Source organism: Amphibalanus amphitrite, unplaced genomic scaffold (genome assembly GCF_019059575.1).
Source record: "Amphibalanus amphitrite isolate SeventyFive unplaced genomic scaffold, NRLGWU_Aamphi_draft 000034F_arrow, whole genome shotgun sequence".
NCBI lineage: Eukaryota > Metazoa > Arthropoda > Thecostraca > Balanomorpha > Balanidae > Amphibalanus > Amphibalanus amphitrite.
Genome location: NW_024881530.1, coordinates 621,874 through 640,332, shown reverse-complemented (window position 1 = coordinate 640,332; position 18,459 = coordinate 621,874). Strand labels below are relative to the sequence as shown.

Here is an 18,459-nt window from a genome sequence, read left to right as displayed (position 1 = left end):
TTACCGAGAAGCCTGCAACTAAACTTAGCTCAACCACTCCTTCCTGTTGATAAAGGCACATTTCCTTATATGCTGTTGGTTTTTATTCACATGTAACACAGGCCACTGATACGGATAATGTGGTTCAGTTTGATTGTGCTCACCTCGGTACAAACAAAAGGTCATTGGTCTCATCGGTCAGCATGTCACCCTGTCGGTATTCGAAAATGACGAATTGGGCGTATTTCTGTCACTGGTTTACGAGGCATGAGCACCACCTGCCATCTAAAAATGGTGTCACTAGCGTAAGTGTACTTGCCTGCTGACTGCTCTAATTGTACGGGTGCTCACATACGCACAGTCGCGATGCGAGATAATACACGGGTCGGGTCGGTATCTATTTGCAACCAAAGGACCTGCATCGTGTGTCGTCTATTTTCGTCCCATTTTTTTTTTTTTTAGCGGGAACTCATCTATCAGAGGAGCAGTTAGTAGGTAATTAAGACGGCGAATTCGATTGTCCGTCGCTTCATAATGGGATATACTTGGAGAAGTGTTTCTGTCGGCGTAAGTCCCCACCCAGTTCCGGTCGCGTCAGCTTCAGTGCTCTGTTGGGAGACGCCCCAGGGTTCTGTCTGCTTGTCTGTTTGGGGCGGGCCCGCGGGCCACGCCCCCTGGACCAAGAACCCGCGGCGTCAGCCGATTTCTTGCGGCTGCTCTTCGAATGAACTTTGTGCCCTAGTTGGTACGATGGAGGAAATGAGGTTATTGCTTGTTTAGCGAATCTGCTGAGCTGGCATGAGACGTGGACTGGTCGATCTTATGCCATTTGTACGGTTGGCTCAGCTCACGAGACATTATTAGTCCGTCCCAAGAACGCGATGAACGCAGGGCACCAAAGAATCGAGGCTGAACGATATTCAACCACGCAGAATGAGTCACCGGTCAATTGGGAGTGATGCATTTCAGTGCTTAGGGACGCAGGCACACGTCGCACAAGATTACTGTACGACGAACATACTATACGTACAAGGCCGTTGGATGTCCGCGCTTACGTAACTGGACTGCGGTTCTGTTTCTTCGACGACGCTGAGATCATTCGACTAATGACGCTGTACAATGGATAGCGCAAGTCTGGCGTGGCTGTGTAGGTTCAAACGTATTTTTTCCCCCATCTCAATAAAATAAGACGCCATCTACGGAAAACTGTTCATGCATGGCACGTTCGAGCATTTATTATCTCACTTTTGTACGCAATATCTTTACAACTGTTATGCAACACATTCTTGAACGGGTGATGTCGCGCCATGATTCAACGAGCAACATTCGAACAAGTTCCACAACTCGAATCGAGCCACAACAGTAATAAGCTCGCTTCACTGGCCGTCGTTGTCACCACCCGTACGAGAGTTTCGATGCAAATGACACCAGAAGGCGCTGTGCTCGCTTACGGCCTTTAGGTCTGGGGACGACGAGTCAAACCTTCGCCATGTTCAGCGGATAACTGGACGTCACTACCGAGAAGACGCACGAATTCAACTGGTCTAACCCACCAACGGATAGTCCAGTCGTGTTAGCATTACCATCAGTCGAGCTACGCTCGCACGATCGCTCATAATTATTGGTCCCATCAGTCATCCAATAATGGCAGAAATCTATAGCATGGCCCTGAGAAGTCGCAAGTCATAACCGTGATCAACTAGCGGGAAGGCAAACACTTCCGATGTCCGACACTTTCCACGAAACAATTAACACAAATCACTGAGATATGCATGATTCCCGCTGGCAATGACGCAACAATGACGATCCAAAGGACGCAGCATAACAGGGGACGCCGCGGTACGGCCTGGGCCACCAGCACCACCTCCCAGCGACCACAGCGCCTAACGGCCACACCGACAACCATTAGTACCCACCCTCTCCCATAGATGTCCTCACTAGTCCCCGTCGTGCAGATCACAGTCGGGGTCGTACGAGAAGCCGATGAAGTACCTGTCGATGCTTCTCTGGCTGAGTGTGGAGCCGGAACGACCGATCGTCGAGCGGCCCACGCTGGAGGGAACCTTCTCCCGGGTGAAGGCGGGGTCGATGTGACGTACGTCGTCGTCACTGGTCTGTGGGAGGAAGAGCAAGTCGTGAGACGGAGGGAGAGGATAGTGTAGTACTTGGCACAGCGGTAGTTAGTTACACAATATCGGCACACCCTGCAGTCTGCACCAGCATTGTAAAGAACGACACGGCCAGTTCCAAATGAAGAATGGCAACTTCAGACGCAGAGCTCGACAAGGTTGGTTACATACGGACAATGACATATATACGAGGGTTAGACACGGTATTTCAGACATTAATGACATTACGGACTGAGAACAGCATGGTTACAAAGGGTCACAACTCACAGATCGTAGTCAAAGGAGACTGGATGGACGGAATGGCACGGTAAGGCATAGACGAACACAGTCGCGATCAGTAACGACACGATTAGCCTAACATACCAAAAACGATATATCATACCCAAACTGAGAACGAAGTGAAACCATTCAATTTAGCACAGAACACATGAGCCTCAGATTCACTACCATTGTCAGACAGTACACAAGGACAGCCCCTTGGAACATGCACTCACTGACCGTGTGGGGCACGTAGGGCGGTTTCAGACGCCGCTCCAGCAGCGCCTCCCAGTCTATGGTGTCGAAGAAGGGGTGCTGCTGGATCTCCCCAAAGTCGGCCGGTGCTGAGCCCAGTCTCTCAGCAGCCTGTTTATGTAGAAGCGCCGTGAGCAGCTCCTGAGCGGTCAGGGACGCGCTGGGACGCAGCCGCAGCCGGCCGTGCAGAATGGACTGGTACATCTGGTGAGTGTTGCGACTATAGAATGGTGGCAGCCCGTACAGCATCTCGTAGAGAACGGCGCCCAGACACCACCAGTCGACCGCCCGATCATACGGCTGTGAACAAAGGTCACAGGTCAGAGGGGTCACCAGGGGTCAGAGGGGCCCCACACGGCGCCCAGATACCACCAGTCGACTGCTCGGTCATACGGCTGTGAACAGACGGTCACCAGGGGTCAGAGGGATCAGAGGTCAGGTCAGCAAAGTTGACAGAGAATCGCCGCGGCTAGGAAAGGCACGACGCCGAGGGCAGACGGAGCTGAGAAAGTCTTCGTCCCATTTCATAAAAAAACACCAGACGAATTAAAGACGATAGAAAACATCAGTATCAACATTCAGCGTACACAATTCTAATCAGGAGATGGAGGTTATGGAGGTTTACTATAAAAAACTGACCATTTTCATGAGCACCTCCGGCGCCATGTACTCGGGTGTCCCGCAGAATGTGGACGTCTGAGTACTGCCGATCAGGCCCTCCTTACACAGCCCAAAGTCCGTCAGCACCACGTGACCCTGGGATAGAAAACAGAACAAGCTGTCAGCAGGGTGGCTATGGGAACGGCAATGCCCTGAACATTTGTTTGTTTGTTTTGTTGGGTTAGGCCCTGTCGGTCTGGCAAGACCATTGCAGAGCCAGAAGGATGATAGGAATTGGGGGAGACATTGGTCTGGGCAGACACCCTAGAGAGTCGCCGGGGCTGAGCACGTCCAAATGGACAGGCCGACCAGCCCCCCAAGCACTCTCTGCACCCGGCTATGGGGTGCGCTCCCTCGGGAGCAGCGGTGCCGCTCCAAGGGAGCAGCCCACATGAGATAAAGGTGTGTCCAGTCCGGAGTGGGGGTTGCGGCGTGGAGAAGAAGGATTTCTGTATCCTGAGGATAGAAGCACGGAACGGTGATGTATACCCTGAACATTCTGTGGAGTAAACGGATAAGGCGTCGCATATGACGGTATTGGGCAAGATTCTTACAGATCTAGTATTGGGAACGACCGACAAGCTAGGCTCTCGTCCTCATTCCAGCTTTGCAACGCACAATGCTGCCGTCCATGGACGCAGTTATTGGACATGGTGACATGACAATGATATGTTGTGATCACATTGCACCGTCTTCCCTCTTCAGCCGCTTCAGACAGCCAACTGCTGCCATCTACCGACAAGAATCGTTACTAGGAGTCCTGCGGCACAGTCTACCTTCAGGCATCTACCACTAGTGCCATCTATACGCAGGAGTTACAAGGAGACTGTGCCTTGCGGTGCAGTCTGTCTTTAGGCGTTTATCGCTGCTGCCATCTACCGATAAGAATCACTACTACAACTACAAGTCTTGCGGCACAGTCTGCATTCAGGCGTTACCGCTGCTGCCATCTATCCGCAAGAACTAGATCTACCGTGCGGTGCGGAACAGGATAGATAAAGGCGCTTCTTAATCTTGCCATTGCTATCTAGTGACTGAACAATACCTAAACGTGGCGGTCAATACGTGGCTACATTTCGCGCGTTGCTATAAAAGTTAACATTTATCTAAAGCGTAGTTTTGAAGCTATTCAATACATAATAAGCTAAAAAGCTATCACTATGCATTCATTTATCGTCGTTATCCATGCAGTGGTTAAAATACCGAAATTTATGACTTCATGAGCCCGTTCTAATTGTTCTGTGCTAATGTTATTCACTTGAACCACTGATAAGGGCCGAGGTAGAGATCTCAGTCCCGTATATAACTGCACCTGTTTATCCAGTAGCATGTTTTCTGGTTTGAGGTCGCGGTAGATGATGCCCTGCGAATGGAGATAGCCCAGCGCCGACCCGGTCTCGGCGGCGTAAAACCGCGCCCGCTGTTCAGTGAACACTCGCTCCTTCTGCAGGTAATAGAACAGCTGCCGGAAAGAGCAGGAGTCGTAAGTGTTGTATGGTGGTGCGGAACGGAAAATATCAACTTCTTCTGGTGATACCAAAGTATGTGCTGAATTTAATGAGTCATCAAAGTCACGAAACGTGCGATTAAGAACGGGTTTCATAATATACAACATTCATACAGGGATTCGGTGAATCTCTAAAATCTTAGAAAAGTAGCCGACCGTGCTGTGTGAGAGGACACTTTACGAACGTACCGTCATTAACCGTTGATTTATATGCATAATTCGTTAATCAGTTTTAACAGCCGAGTCTTACCTCTCCGCCGCTGACGTAGTCCAGCACAAAGTACAGTTTATCCTTGGTCTGGAAGCTGTAGTGGAGTCCCACCAGGAACGGGTGGTACAGGTTCTTCAGCAGCACGTTCCGCTCGGACATGATGTGCTTGGTCTCGTTCCGCTGCACGATCATCCTCTTCTGTAGCACCTTGATGGCGTAGCTGGTCCCCTCCGCCCGATGGTGCGCCAAGAACACCTTGCCGAAGCTGCCCTTGCCGATCACACGGAGAAACTCGAAGTCGCTCGGCCGGGCGCTGAAAGAAAATTATGAGTTGATAAAGCGGCGAATAATAAAAAAATCATAATTTTGGTACCTATTTTTTTTTCATTCACAATCGTGAAATCGGCAGCTACTGCATCTTTTATCGTCTATAATGCTCGTTAGAAAGTGGAAGCAACATCCCTTGATTAGTTGGTATAATAAAAAACTTTCAACATTTTTACTCCACGACCATTTTATTGAGCTATGTCCGTAGCCATCTAAGGAGAAGCCCCGTCCAGCGTCGTTGATAGAGCTATGGATCGCTTTTTACTTACTGGCTACGTTCGCTGCTGCCGAGAAACACCTCGTCACCGCTGGAGGGCGCCGAGTCGTCAGTGAGGTTCTCATCCGAGTCAGAGGAGCGGTGGTGGAGCTGCAGAAACTCCTGGACAATCGTTCTGGGAACACACAGACAACAGCGTCAGCGTGGGTGATTATAGCAGCGCTTCTGCGGCAACTGTATTAGGTTTCATCTTGCCACCAAGCCCGGTCACATACCCCGTCGACACGCTAATTCCCTCTCATCGAGCTCAGTCAACACATTAAGTCCCCTCACCAACCACCCTCCCCTCCCGATCCCTTCCACCCCCCCCCCCCATCCCCTCTCCCCCATCTGACACCCTAGGATGGTAAACCCATCACCGCCCAGCTGTACATTGCGAAACAGTCGTCACTACGCAGCGCACATCAAAAACTGACGGGATTAAACTAGCGTGATAGCCTACAGCAGAACACTGATAAGGATGTGTACACAGATTGCAGCCTTAGTGATAGTGCAGAGCATTGAACTAGAGCAAGTGTGCGACACCGGTAGTGCGTCGTAGATATTCATAAAGTCATGCGTGATATAAATATGTGAATGTTTGGATGTAACCACTAACCATGGATCCCATGTACGGATGGATGGATGATATACATTTACAAGTCAGTACGTGTATACGTATAATGTATATGCATGAGTGTACCGATTTCTACGAGTCTACGTAGTACGCATGCTCAGCTTTGAGTTTTGACTCAGTTTTGGCTCAGTTGTAGCTCAGAGTTCTCGCCCGGACTCACAGTGTGCGGGTGCGTTCATCGGTGACCAGACCCCTGGCGAACTCCTCCAGGCCCAGCTGACGGGAGCGGACGAACTCGGGATCCAGGTTACCCCACATCCGCTTCCCAGGCAGCTTGTGAGACTCCATTGCAACCTGTGGGCGGGAGTATGACGTCATCATGATGTCATAGATGGACTACATCGCTATCGCAACCTGTGGGTGGGAAATGGGGTCATAAGGAAACCATAGGTGGTCTTCATCGCAGTTGATTGACAGGATGGCCACGCCGTAAGTCTGTCGGCACTTTAGGGTTTTCGGAGGAAGTGCGTCGAGTAATTCGATAGAGCTCCGTTCGACATGTGCTTGCTCATGGTAAATTTTCTTTTGTGCACCACTGACGGTCATGGAAGTACTACTAAAAATAAACAACGCACCCAAAGTGCTATTTCATTGCATGCATTACTGAATCTTTTTACTTCAAATGTTCGGAAAGGAAAGACGAGCCCAAGCCCAGCTCTCAGAGCTCAAACATTCGATTGTGCAGACCGTTTGATTTCTAGAGAGGTCAGGAAACTGACCAGTTTCTTCAGCTGTTCGTTGAGCCTGTAGAACTCGCTGTATCTCCGGTACACAAACCAGCTCTGGCTGTACCGCCGGATCACCAACTTGTACATCTGAAAATGAACAGAAACAGTGAACAGACATGCTTGTTTGATTTAGACTAGTTTCAGTCAATTTAAATGGTACTAAGCGTTCAGTTACAACTCATTTTTCAGAGACCTAGCAATATGCTGAAGGCATTTTCACTATAGCGATAAGAGGGAAGATAGAAGCATGGGTAATTAACATTTCATAGTACGCAAAGAAATAGCCTGGAAGTCGCATGGCCGGATCATTCAACCAACATTATTAACAGACTAGCTTTCACGGTCAATTGTCAACATAAAGCCTCATGACTCTGCCGCTGTTTACATGCGAGGTGCGCGATAAGCAAGATAAGGTATCGCACTGATAAAGGTGATAAATGCCTTGGGTGTGATTATGCCCCATGTCGTTGGATGACCTTATTTTGTGATTGTGCAACGACGGTATTATTAGACCATAGAGATCAAAGTCATTGCTCAACAGTATGTACATTTTTACATCGTTATATTAGGGGCAATTTGTGCCGCATCCATGCATTTCCTAGGGTCAGACCTCGATATATCGTACATCAACAGAGGGCATGCACCTAAGTCACATGTCAGGACAAGGCGTCAACAGACTGACTCATCTTTCCAAGCATTCCTCAAGTGTCCAGTCATTGACTATTGACAATGTGTTGTGGTACCTATTTGGCATTCCAAAGATACGCTGGAGTGACCTCTCGACCCGAAGCTGGATGGATGACTCAGAGAGGCGGGCCAGTATGACGTAACGTGTATACAGGGGCATGTTTGCTTCCTGGGACTTGGGAAGGAACCGAGATAAAGGGCCGAGCGGTGGCTGAGTCAGAGGGCCCTGTGAGAGCGTTAGGCCGACTAATCAGTCACCATGTTGTAATCTGTATCGGGCGCAATCAGTCATATCTTAGAGCTAGTTATCGGACTAGTTCATGTTAAGTCAAGTTTCGACGTGGGTTTATTTTTGTGTTCGCATTGACGGGTCGAATATGTCAGGTAAAGATAAGTACCTTTCGTGTCTGTCAGTATTTTCTCATTGAGCAAAACTAGCAGGGAAAACGAGCAAGAATAGCGCAATAGGTGAATCTCTTGTTCGATATGTCAAGATCGGGAAAAGTTTACAAAATCATTTGGGCGATTCATTCAGGCCAGCTGCTTCTAGTATATTGCCCGAGTCAGAATATGGTTCGAAGTTCGGACAAAGACCGGGGAATTTAATCAGTGCTAGGTGGACCAAACCCTGCCAGGTATAGCTGTAGGTCGGCGCCCACTGTGCACACCCCAACCGGTGGTCTCATCACTCACCGTATACTTGTGGTCCCATGTCTCGGAGTCTGTGATATCCACTTCAATCTCAGAGCCCGAATCGTCTGAGCGGCGCCGGACCTCCATCTTTGGAGTCAGCTCGCCGCGATACTCCGCCGTGGAATCCCGGAACTCCTAGACACTGAGTACTGGAGCAGTCGGGTCACTGGAGTATTCTGCCCCTGAAGTGATTGAGTCACTGGTTGCTGGAGTGACTGGGTCACTGGAGTGACCGGGTGGCCTTTTTAAGTCGGCGGGCTGTTCGGCGGGGTCGGCACTGGGCAGCTGGGTGGACTCTCGAGTCGTCCGTAGGCCGGCGCGGTTTACCGTAGTCGTACACGGCTCCGTAGCTTCTTCCGTGCAGCACACCTGCGGACAGGGAGAAACGGACCGTTCAGAAAGCTTGCTGATGAGGTGTCATTGGACAGCGAAATTACCTGCGCCATGAAACAAGCGTGTTCTGTGGTATCAAGTGAACATCGATAACGTCCTGAAGGCCCGAGATGGCACCTGATATCCATCTGATACGGATCTAGCGTCTTACTTATCAATATCGTACCATTGGGATGCTATATTTATACCGTTACGAAATCAGTAGCCAATTTAGAGTCAAACGAATGAACGAATCCATATGAACAGTGTGAACGAATCCATACTCGTAATTGGGGTCAGTAACAGCAAACAGAACATGTGGGTCGCTTGCTCACCGTTCATTGTGTCCACTGATAGAGGATCGACCAACAAACCGATAGGAACGCCCACCCACGGTCGGGGACTCTTAGTAACACCGACATTTGGGCATTACCGGTTACGACTCTATACAAAAATAGACGATCAACGACAGCAAGTGCACGACTGGTAGCTGGAGATGCTAAACAGAGACAGAAACAATCTTTAATCGACTGATGGCGTGTCTGAGAACCAGCATCACCAACCAGCATCACCGAACAAAGACATCGCTTGCTTTTATAACCACCGCTTCGGTAAGCCCAGCTCAGTTTGTAATCAGATACTGCGCGCGGTTGACACAGCAGCTGCGGGTAGAACACCTCTCTGTCATATGTGAATGGGGTGCTGGGTCTGTAGTGTCCCACTGGTCACATACTGTATATGAGTCACGAGACAGAGCACAGGGTGCGTCTCCCCACCCCGGGTCAACAGCCGAAAGGCAGATGGCCCTCACTGCGCAGTGCGCAACGGGTTGTCGCGAGCTGTTGAACTGGACGGCGACGAGCTGACAGTGGAGGACGGACAGAGACAGAGACAGAGACAGAGACAGAGACAGAGAGAGAGATAGAGAGAGAGAGAGAGAGAGAGAGAGGGAGAGGGAGAGAGAGAGAGAGAGAGGGAGAGAGAGAGAGAGAGAGGGAGAGTGAGAGAGAGAGAGAACAGGGAAAGAGGAGGGAAACACAACAGCTGTTATAAACTGACGGCTAGAGCTGTGCATCGTCGGTGAGACGTGCGTGCGTAATGTGTTGCGCCAGTGCAGTCCTGCCTAAAGTAAGACAGAACTGCGTCAATAGCCCCGTTTACATAGGAGTTGCCAGATTCACATGCCAGCTCGATCTACTTTCAGGTGTTCGGCCTCCGCCATGTCGACAAATGCTGCGCAGCAAATACAAAATCCAGAAATGTGGTAATGGAGTGCTGGCCACCAAAAAGAAAAAGCCTGCCAAGTTTATGACGCTCTTCATGTTATGTAGTTTTGATAATAAACGACGCATGGGCTTCAAATGAATTGTATGTCGTACATTTGGGCATCATATGAGTTGAATATTGCAAAGTTTTTGCCCAACATTTTAGCATAAGACTAAGTTGTTTCAGAGGTGGAGATCTCGGGGGGGGGGGGGGTCGGGGTGTCAGGACCCCCCTGAAAACGAATTACTGCTATGTAAGTCAACGGTACTGCATCCAGCCCGCCTCCATCTGCCCGGCCTGGACCCCCGCTGAAATTTTGACAGATCTCCACCCCTGAGTTGTTTCCATGAAAACGATGAAAATAAAGCTGATTGTTATGTTCGATGCACTCCTTGCGGCTTACATTTAGCGGATTGCATTTATTCATATTCTGCATTCATTTATAGAAAGATCAAATATATAACACCCCTTTTCCCGCTTACCTTCAACCTCTGAGCAGTGACATTTTCTTGATCGATTCAAAAGGCATGGAAACACCAAGCAGAAACTGAGTGCGTAAGATATTTGGTAGCAGGTATCACATACGCTCTAAATGACTTTCTAAGCAGATTCGAGAGTCAGTACCTAATTACCTCTAATCACGTTGCGCTCATTCATCAAGTCAAATACCTAAACCGATTGGTAGCGTCATCTAGGCGATCATAAGTGCCAAACTGCTAGTTGAAGACTTCTATTATAGATGGCACTGCTAGACAAGCCAGAGCTAAGCCAGAGGATTTTACCACCGCCGTGAAAAATTCCTAACCAAAGGCGCACTCCGGTCCCCTCAACATAAAACTCCCGATATTTCTCTGACCAATCAGAGTAAGCCTTGCTCGGCGCTGATTTGCTAATCAGAAAATGACGTCATTAGGGAGCCACGGCGTTCAAGCTGTTTTGTGGCGGTTCAAGTGATCCACTTAGAAGTCATATTTTGATGTTTTTAGAAAAGTCTAGGATGAATGCTTTTATATTTTCAGAAAAGAACCCTTAATGTTGTTGTTGATAAACCCAACTTCGCTATTTTTGCCAATAGTAATAAGCCAGGAAATCATCTCTTGATGGGTCTTCACGCTAAATCTACCACCCCCAACTACGTCATCATCGTTCCTAAGCATGCTGTACTTGGTCATTACTTCGTTGCCCAGCACTAGTTAGCCTTGATTTCCGCCAATCAGAGTGCAGAGCTGTCTGCCGAGAGACAGCAGTACTCGATATTAGTGGTGGGCCAAATACTTGTTTTCTAAGATGTTTTTCTTTCAAGCCTTTTATATCTTACTTTTGTTTATATTATATATCGTTTTATATTTTGTTTTTGTAAAGTATATCTGCATATATTGTGATTTATATAGCTTTACTTAGCTAATATGGCAAAGTGTTTACGAGGGGGTGCAGGGAGATATGGCAGCAGATATGGTGCTTGCAAATAGTCTTTGTACGCATGAAATAGTACCCTTTTTTCGAGCCGAAAATAGCCTATTTATTGCAATTTATTGATGTATTATGCCTGAATTCCGAGAAAGTGGTCTTTGTAGCATTGAATACAGTCACTTGTGATAGTTGCAAAAGGTCACTGGCCAGTTTTGTGATATCTCTAAGCCATCTAGGGAAATGTCTAAATGCTATGTAAACAGGGTTAATGTCTGAGACCACAACGAGGTCACTGGCAGCTCGGTATGTCAACACTGCCCGGAATTTCAGACACAGCCCAGACGTCGGCCGTCATCTTGAGTTAAATGTCAGAGCTGCACATAATTTGAAGACGGGATAAGTGGCAGCCAGCACACATCTTTTTAGAGCACGACGCCTGCCAGTAGTGTTTTGTAGAGAGGAACGTGAAATATGGATGGATGGTGTGTGTACTGTACTGTGTAGCTATACACAATGGTAAAAACATAATAGTTACTACCACCGGTGGAAAATCAAGTCCTATGCAAACTACTCTAAACGAAAAGCAAGCTTAAATTGTGCGAGAAAAGCTACTGTAAACCCGCTCCATTTCATTCATGCTTATATTTCCACCGCTAGATGGCAGCAGCAAACGCGCCGTAAGGTAGGCTGTACCGCAACACCGCTAGCTCGGATCAGAATCCCCCACCTAAGGCGCTGGGCCGAGGGCCCAGTAAAAACCACGCGGCATCAGAGCGCGGATCAAGTGAGGCGCTGTGCTCCACACCAAGGCCGTCGCCCGCATACACACTCGGTAATTCCGCGCGCGCGTCCTTCTAACGCCCGGCGACTGTGACGGTGACTGTGCACATCTCACGCCGGGCCGGGCAGGGAGTGCCCTCGGCGGCGGCTGTTCCGGGTGGTATCTCACCGCTGAGCTCACCGCTCATCTCTCAGCTGGTCCGTTTAGCAGCTGGGTGCTTTGGTGTGCTCGTGACGACACTCGTGACGCGCAGGGTACGGTGCTGCGCACCCGACCCGATCGCAGCGTTTGGGATCGACCGCAGAGCGATCGAACATTGACGAGCACGCTCCGTCATGCTGCAGCTGCAAGTTATATAACATCAACTAATGTAAGCGTGCTCTATAATACCAGAGGCGTAACTTAGTCAAACCAAACCATTCTAGACATGGTGTATATTCGACGACCCTGACACAATTATGACTTACGGAAGAGAAGAGAAGATCCAGAGAAGGAAAGGGTTTGTGAAGGAAGGGGGAGGAGAGCCCCTTTGAAACCAGACTGGGTCAGGGAATAAGTAAAACTAACCTATTATAAAGTGAATGACACAACTCAGCACTTGTATTTACAACGCAAATGATCAAAATTCGAGTGGTCCCTTTAATTCGTGAATGAATGACTGAACGAACGAACGAAGCCACGCAATTGAAACCATATGAAGGTAATGTAGCGTGTCCATATCACTGTACCCGGTAAAACTGCTACGACTCTTCCGAACACGCTTTCAACACCCTACCTAATTTCACAAGGAGCACGGAGCACGTGATTTGCACCTGCCGGTGGCCGCGAAGCTTCCTCGCCTCGATGAGTCACCGGCCCGCCGTGCGCAGTCACACTACAGAAGGAATGTCTGAGTGGCAAAAGGGGCAGCTGTTGTTCTCTGGAAGCCGGATCGACAGACGAGCTCAGCTGTCGATCACCTGTTGACGAGCTCACCTCCGATGGCCCAGCGAGGGTGACGAAGTGTGGTGTCGAGTGGCCCGTCCGGCGCGGTCCGGATGAGCCACCGGACAAACATGTCAAACATCCGTCCTCGGTACCCTCGGTATAGGCCAGGGGGAACCGTATCACTTACACACGCTGCTTTATGGGTCAAGAGAGGACCGTATCTTAGCTAAAACTTCGCTCATCAAATGCCCGGCTCCGTCGAAGGCCGTCGTCTAAGAGTTACTTAGTCATGATGATAAGGCCACTGCTGGAGGGACCTCGTGATCACACAAATCCAGCGGCAGCGATGGCAAAGCACGGGTGATGCGTCATCGTGGGTATGCATTTTGCTGGCTGGACACGTTCAGAGGGAACCGTAGCCTTGCCTTGTCATGTTGTCTGAACTCCTGATCTCCGCCCAGCATTTGCTGGCGGCGGTCCGCGGAAAACTTCCTATAGGAAGCATATATGCTCCCATTTGTCCTTCCATCGGGACCATCCTTGATCACGATTCCCTACCTAGGACGAGTATCAAACCCTCAGACAACCGCTCGAGGACAGATTCGAGAGAATCTCATTCCTCAGGGGCGGCCTAAGTGTGACTGGCGCCTGGCTGGGTGGCCTGTCCGTACCACGCCACCTGTTGGGGACACTCCCGTCCCAGCGGAACGAGCTCAGCCACTGCGGTGCACCAGTCGATGGTCCCCTCAGCAGTCAGCCCAGTGAACGTCTCCCCTCATCCATTCATTCCACGGCCATGAAATGGTCTCAATACAAAGACAGACGCAAAAACCCAGCAAAACCAAAACTGCCTATGATTACGATCAATTTGCTACAGGAAGGGAAGACAGCCGGCTGACAGGAAGTGAGTCCAATGCCCCAGCCAAGCGTCTCCAACTGACGGGATAAAAACATGGTGAACGGCTGACAGTCGCACGGATAGGCTACAGCGAGTAGGGGGAGGGAGGGAGGGAGGGAGAGAAAGAGAGAGAGAGAGAGAGAGAGAGAGGGAGGGAGGGAAGGATGGAGGGAGGAAAGGGAGGGTAGGAGAGTAAAGAGGGAAAAGGATAGATAGTGGTATGGTAGGAGCCTAAGAACAATCAAGTAGTTTTAACCAGCCAAAGAAGTGGGTGTGTGAAAGATGGAGACGGGGGGGGGGGGGGTGAGGGCAGCGAAAGGAGAGGGGAGGCGAAAGGGCGTGTTCATCGATGCAACACCAGCGCCCGGATACGATATGAGCACAGACATTATCAGCTTTGATTATCAGGAAATTCCAATGTGTGATTTACCCCGAACAATGCACACTTGTGAACACACCAGGGCCTGATGATAACGAACGTCAGCAGCTCTGACAGACATCAGCCTGTTCCATTGGGCCTGGCCATGCTTCGCCACAACAACAAAGAACGCCAGCAGCCCTAGCAGGGCCTCGGCTAACATGTTAACTGGTGGGCCAAATGGCCCACCAGTGACCCGAAGTGGCCCACCAGCCTCAAAGATTTGGCCCACCAGTAATTTTCCGAAAAATCTAAGTTTCCACATTTTTCACATTTCAAATTGAATTAGCAGATCTTATCGTACATTTTCAGGCTGTAAAGTACCCATCGGTGAAACATATTCTTGTGAAAAAAAATCAACCTATTGTTTGCAATATCCTCTTGGGGTAAAAAGTGAACTATAGTGGACTAAGTGGACTAAGCCTCGGTCACACTTCACCGGATTGGACCAATGGACGAGAAACGGACGGCGTCCGGTGATGTCCGGGGGATGTCCGTTCGTTTCCGTTGGACGTCCGTTTCTCATCCGTTCATATCCGTTCCATGTCCGGTGGTGTCCGGTGTGCTCAACCGGACACCACCGGACATGGAACGGATATTAACGGATGACAAACGGACGGCCAACGGAAACAAACGTACATCACCGGATGCTGACAGTTCTCGTCCGTTTCTCGTCCGTTGGTCCAATCCGGTGAAGTGTGACCGAGGCTTTAAATTTTATGCAATAATCGCGAAAGACGTCTGCCTCTGTCAATTACAGATAGTGTCGGCGGCTTCCAGCCGATCGAGGTCTGCGAGAGTTCTTGCAAGCTTTCCGATCGATCGAGTGGTTGCAGTCACATAAGCATTTGCCGCAGACCAGTCGGTTACAAGAAAAACTACGAATAAAGAACAGACCAGTTCAGACGGTCGGGGATAAGCCTGCGAGCGATCTCAGACGGCTCGCCGAAAGACACGATATAAGCCAGAGTCAAACTAGAGGTAGTGTCGGCGACTTCCAGCCGATTGAAGTCTGCAAGCGATATTATGCGTCTTTACGACCGGTATGATGCTTGCAGTCACACATCTGACCAGTTGGACGAATTTCGAACCGTTCACAGTCAGCGTTCCAAAAATTTCTCCTTTAGGCTGAAAATGACACTCAAGAATAAGAATGGATAATTTTCCACTCTCACATTTTGGGTGGCTCGAATTTTCCACTCAGACACCCAAGAGAAATCTAAAGTTTGGGACAGTGTTCACCAGAAGTGAACGTGTACATAACTTAGTTTTTTTAAAGAAAATATCAGGGCTGCGCAGTGCGCTTGGGCTTTTGAGTCAATTATTTTCCATGCGACACCAATAGGCTTAATGATCATTTTCAGAGATGTTGGGGTTGCTGCTAAAATCCCCTTTTGGGGTTCCTGCTACAACCCACTTTATATATAAAGTTGCACTGCTGTTCACAATTCCTCCCGATCCACCCAACAACGCCCGATCCCGTCCGACCGCTTCCGAATCTCCGACTAGTCGGCGAGCGATCCACTCACGGCCGTAAGTTATCGTCCAAAGTTTTATAATCTGCGTCAATATTGTGTGCATAGGTACTTGTGCCACGGAATATATAGTCTACGACATGTCGATATGTCGATATGAACTACGATATGTCGTAGACTATATATTCCGTGCTTGTGCGATTTTATGTGCACCGCGGGAGTATCACCACTGAGAGGGTTGTGGGTCCCTACTCTCTCCTCTCTCTCTCTCTCTCTCTCTCTCTCTCTCTCTCTCTCTCTCTCTCTCTCTCTCTCTCTCTCTCTCTCTCTCTCTCTCTCTCTCTCTCTCCCTGAAGAGTCGTGAGGGGGGGGGGGGTCGAGCCCCGTTTTTTATACATTTTTTTAATGCCATCCTGACGTTTTTTGCAGAATAAAGTGGCCGAAATCTGGGGAGAAATCGAAAATTGGGGGGGGGGGGCTATGGCTACGAAGGTCAGTCCATGTCACTGCCCAAGTGGCCCACCAGTCAAAATTCCTTAGCCGAGGCCCTGAGCCCTAGCACGCCACACCACCATCACACATAAGAATCCCCCACCCGACTCACCGCGTCACCGGGCGCAGGTGGCCTCCGTCACGGGGTCGTCACGGCGGTGTCACGGTGCCGTCACACCGTCCGTCTGTCCCAGCCCACCTCAGCGCCACCCCACGCGCTCCGCCGCCCGCCGCGCCACTGCCAGCCCCGCCGCCCGACCGCCGCGCCGCGCCGGCCCGCGCGCGTGTCCCACCGCCACTACCGCCGTCGCGGCCTTGAGCTCGTACTACGCTGCTGGCTCGCCGCGGGGACGGGACGGGACGGCCGCCGACAAACAGGAAACCAGAGGGGCGGAGCGCCGGACTGGGGATGGGGAGGGGAGGGTATGGGATGGGGGAGGTATGCGGGTAGGCATGGATCAGCTGGTGGGGACGGGGGAGGGGACAATCCGACAGGTGGGGAGGGGAGGGGACGGAGTGACTGACGGGAGACGACCCAGCTTGTGTGATGGGAGGGGGAGGGGTAGACGAGAGAATGGTCATCTGACTGCACAGTGCGTGACTGGAATGTTTCATGTCAGTTGTCACCCCGAAGGCAACCGGAAGACGCGGGTAATCCAGTGATCCGAGAAAATCCAAACTGTTCCAGATATGGAGTAGGCCATACCATATACTGGTGAACGGGACTCACCGGCTGGGACGTCCATTTCTCCTGGATGAGCTCGATCGTGAACGCAGATTTACCCACTATCTGTCGAGTTGAACGATTGATTAGAAACAATAAAACGGACTGTCCATGTTCTGCTGAGGTTGGCATAGATGGTTCGAGTTATCTGCTTAATGAGAGTAGAGAACCTGGCGACCCTTTCTGCTGACCGGTCGCTGTCATAAACGCAAGTCCCGTCGAGAAAGGGTCGAGGGGTAGCGGTGCCGTGCCACGTGCGGGGGAAAGGGGGCGTCAGATCCCGATAGAAGCGGAAATTACCGGAAGAGAGGCGACAGACCGGCGCCACGCCGGGGTCGGGGAGGGCTGGTCTGAAGCCGATCACCAAAGTCGATCAAAGTCGATCAAGTGAACGTTATTTGTGGACCGTCTACTGGTGACCGTTTTCTTGTGATCGTATGCTATTGAGTAATGACCTTTTTACTTGTGGCCGTATATTTGTGACCAGTTAATAGTGACCCTTTAATTGTGACCGTTAACGGATGAACGTAACGTCTACTTCATGACCGTCTTTAGTCGCCGTCTACAGGGTGGGGCAGCATAATCGGGAATGCTTTTTGGGCTCTGATCATGAGTAGGCATGGCATTATTACATATATAAAAATCAAAATGTCCGTATGTATGTATGTATGTATGTAACGCGTCAGTCACGCTTGGCGGGCTATTGCTCCGGAACGGTGCGGGCTACGGGGGTGGAATTTTGGGCGCAGGTCGGACGCGTGCATCTGTTTGTTGTATTAAATTTTGGAAGAGGTGAGTTCGGCGGTGTGCACGTGGCGGGCGCATCTTTGCGGGATTTTGGCCGCGGCCGGCGCCGATCAGAGAGCACGCGCATTAGGCTCAGTTTCTTCGCTTGCCAAACTGAGCGAAATCAGAGCCGGCAGGTCACTGACCTTTGCCAATGAATACCGGAACAGGGCACCGCCGGCCAGGAGGAGACGCTAAATTTATTCTGGCAATAACTCGGCCGCTACTGGGCCGATTTCAATGAAACTTGATTTATATTACGCTGCGCGTAATGCTGGACACCTAGTCCCATATATAAAAATCAAAACGTCTGTACGTATGTATGTATGTATGTATGTATGTATGTAACGCGTCAGTCACGCTTGGCGGGCTATTGCTCCGGAACGGTGCGGGCTACGGGGGTGGAATTTTGGGCGCAAGTCGGACGCGTGCATCTGTTTGTCGTATTAAATTTTGGAGGGGGTGCGCTCGCCGGTTTGCACGTGGCGGGCGCATCTTTGCGGGATTTTGGGCCGCGGCCGGCGCCGAGCAGACGGCACGCGCCTTAGGCTCAGTTTCTTCGCTGCAAAACTGGGTGAAATCA

General features: G+C 50.2%; 1 protein-coding gene across 1 annotated transcript; it reads right to left on the bottom strand.

Annotated features, from left to right (window-relative positions):
* Positions 1 to 1,196: 1,196 nt before the first annotated feature.
* LOC122370277 (serine/threonine-protein kinase Sgk2-like) lies at positions 1,197 to 16,700 on the bottom strand. Its single transcript, XM_043345746.1, has 10 exons — positions 16,479 to 16,700; positions 8,328 to 8,696; positions 6,939 to 7,034; positions 6,380 to 6,513; positions 5,596 to 5,718; positions 5,039 to 5,312; positions 4,594 to 4,743; positions 3,261 to 3,377; positions 2,607 to 2,921; positions 1,197 to 2,093 (listed from the first exon to the last, which is right to left on the bottom strand). Exons 2-10 carry the CDS (start codon positions 8,412 to 8,414, stop codon positions 1,917 to 1,919), a joined length of 1,473 nt encoding a protein of 490 aa, XP_043201681.1. The 5' UTR covers positions 8,415 to 8,696; positions 16,479 to 16,700; the 3' UTR covers positions 1,197 to 1,916.
* Between the last annotated feature and the right edge of the window lie 1,759 nt (positions 16,701 to 18,459).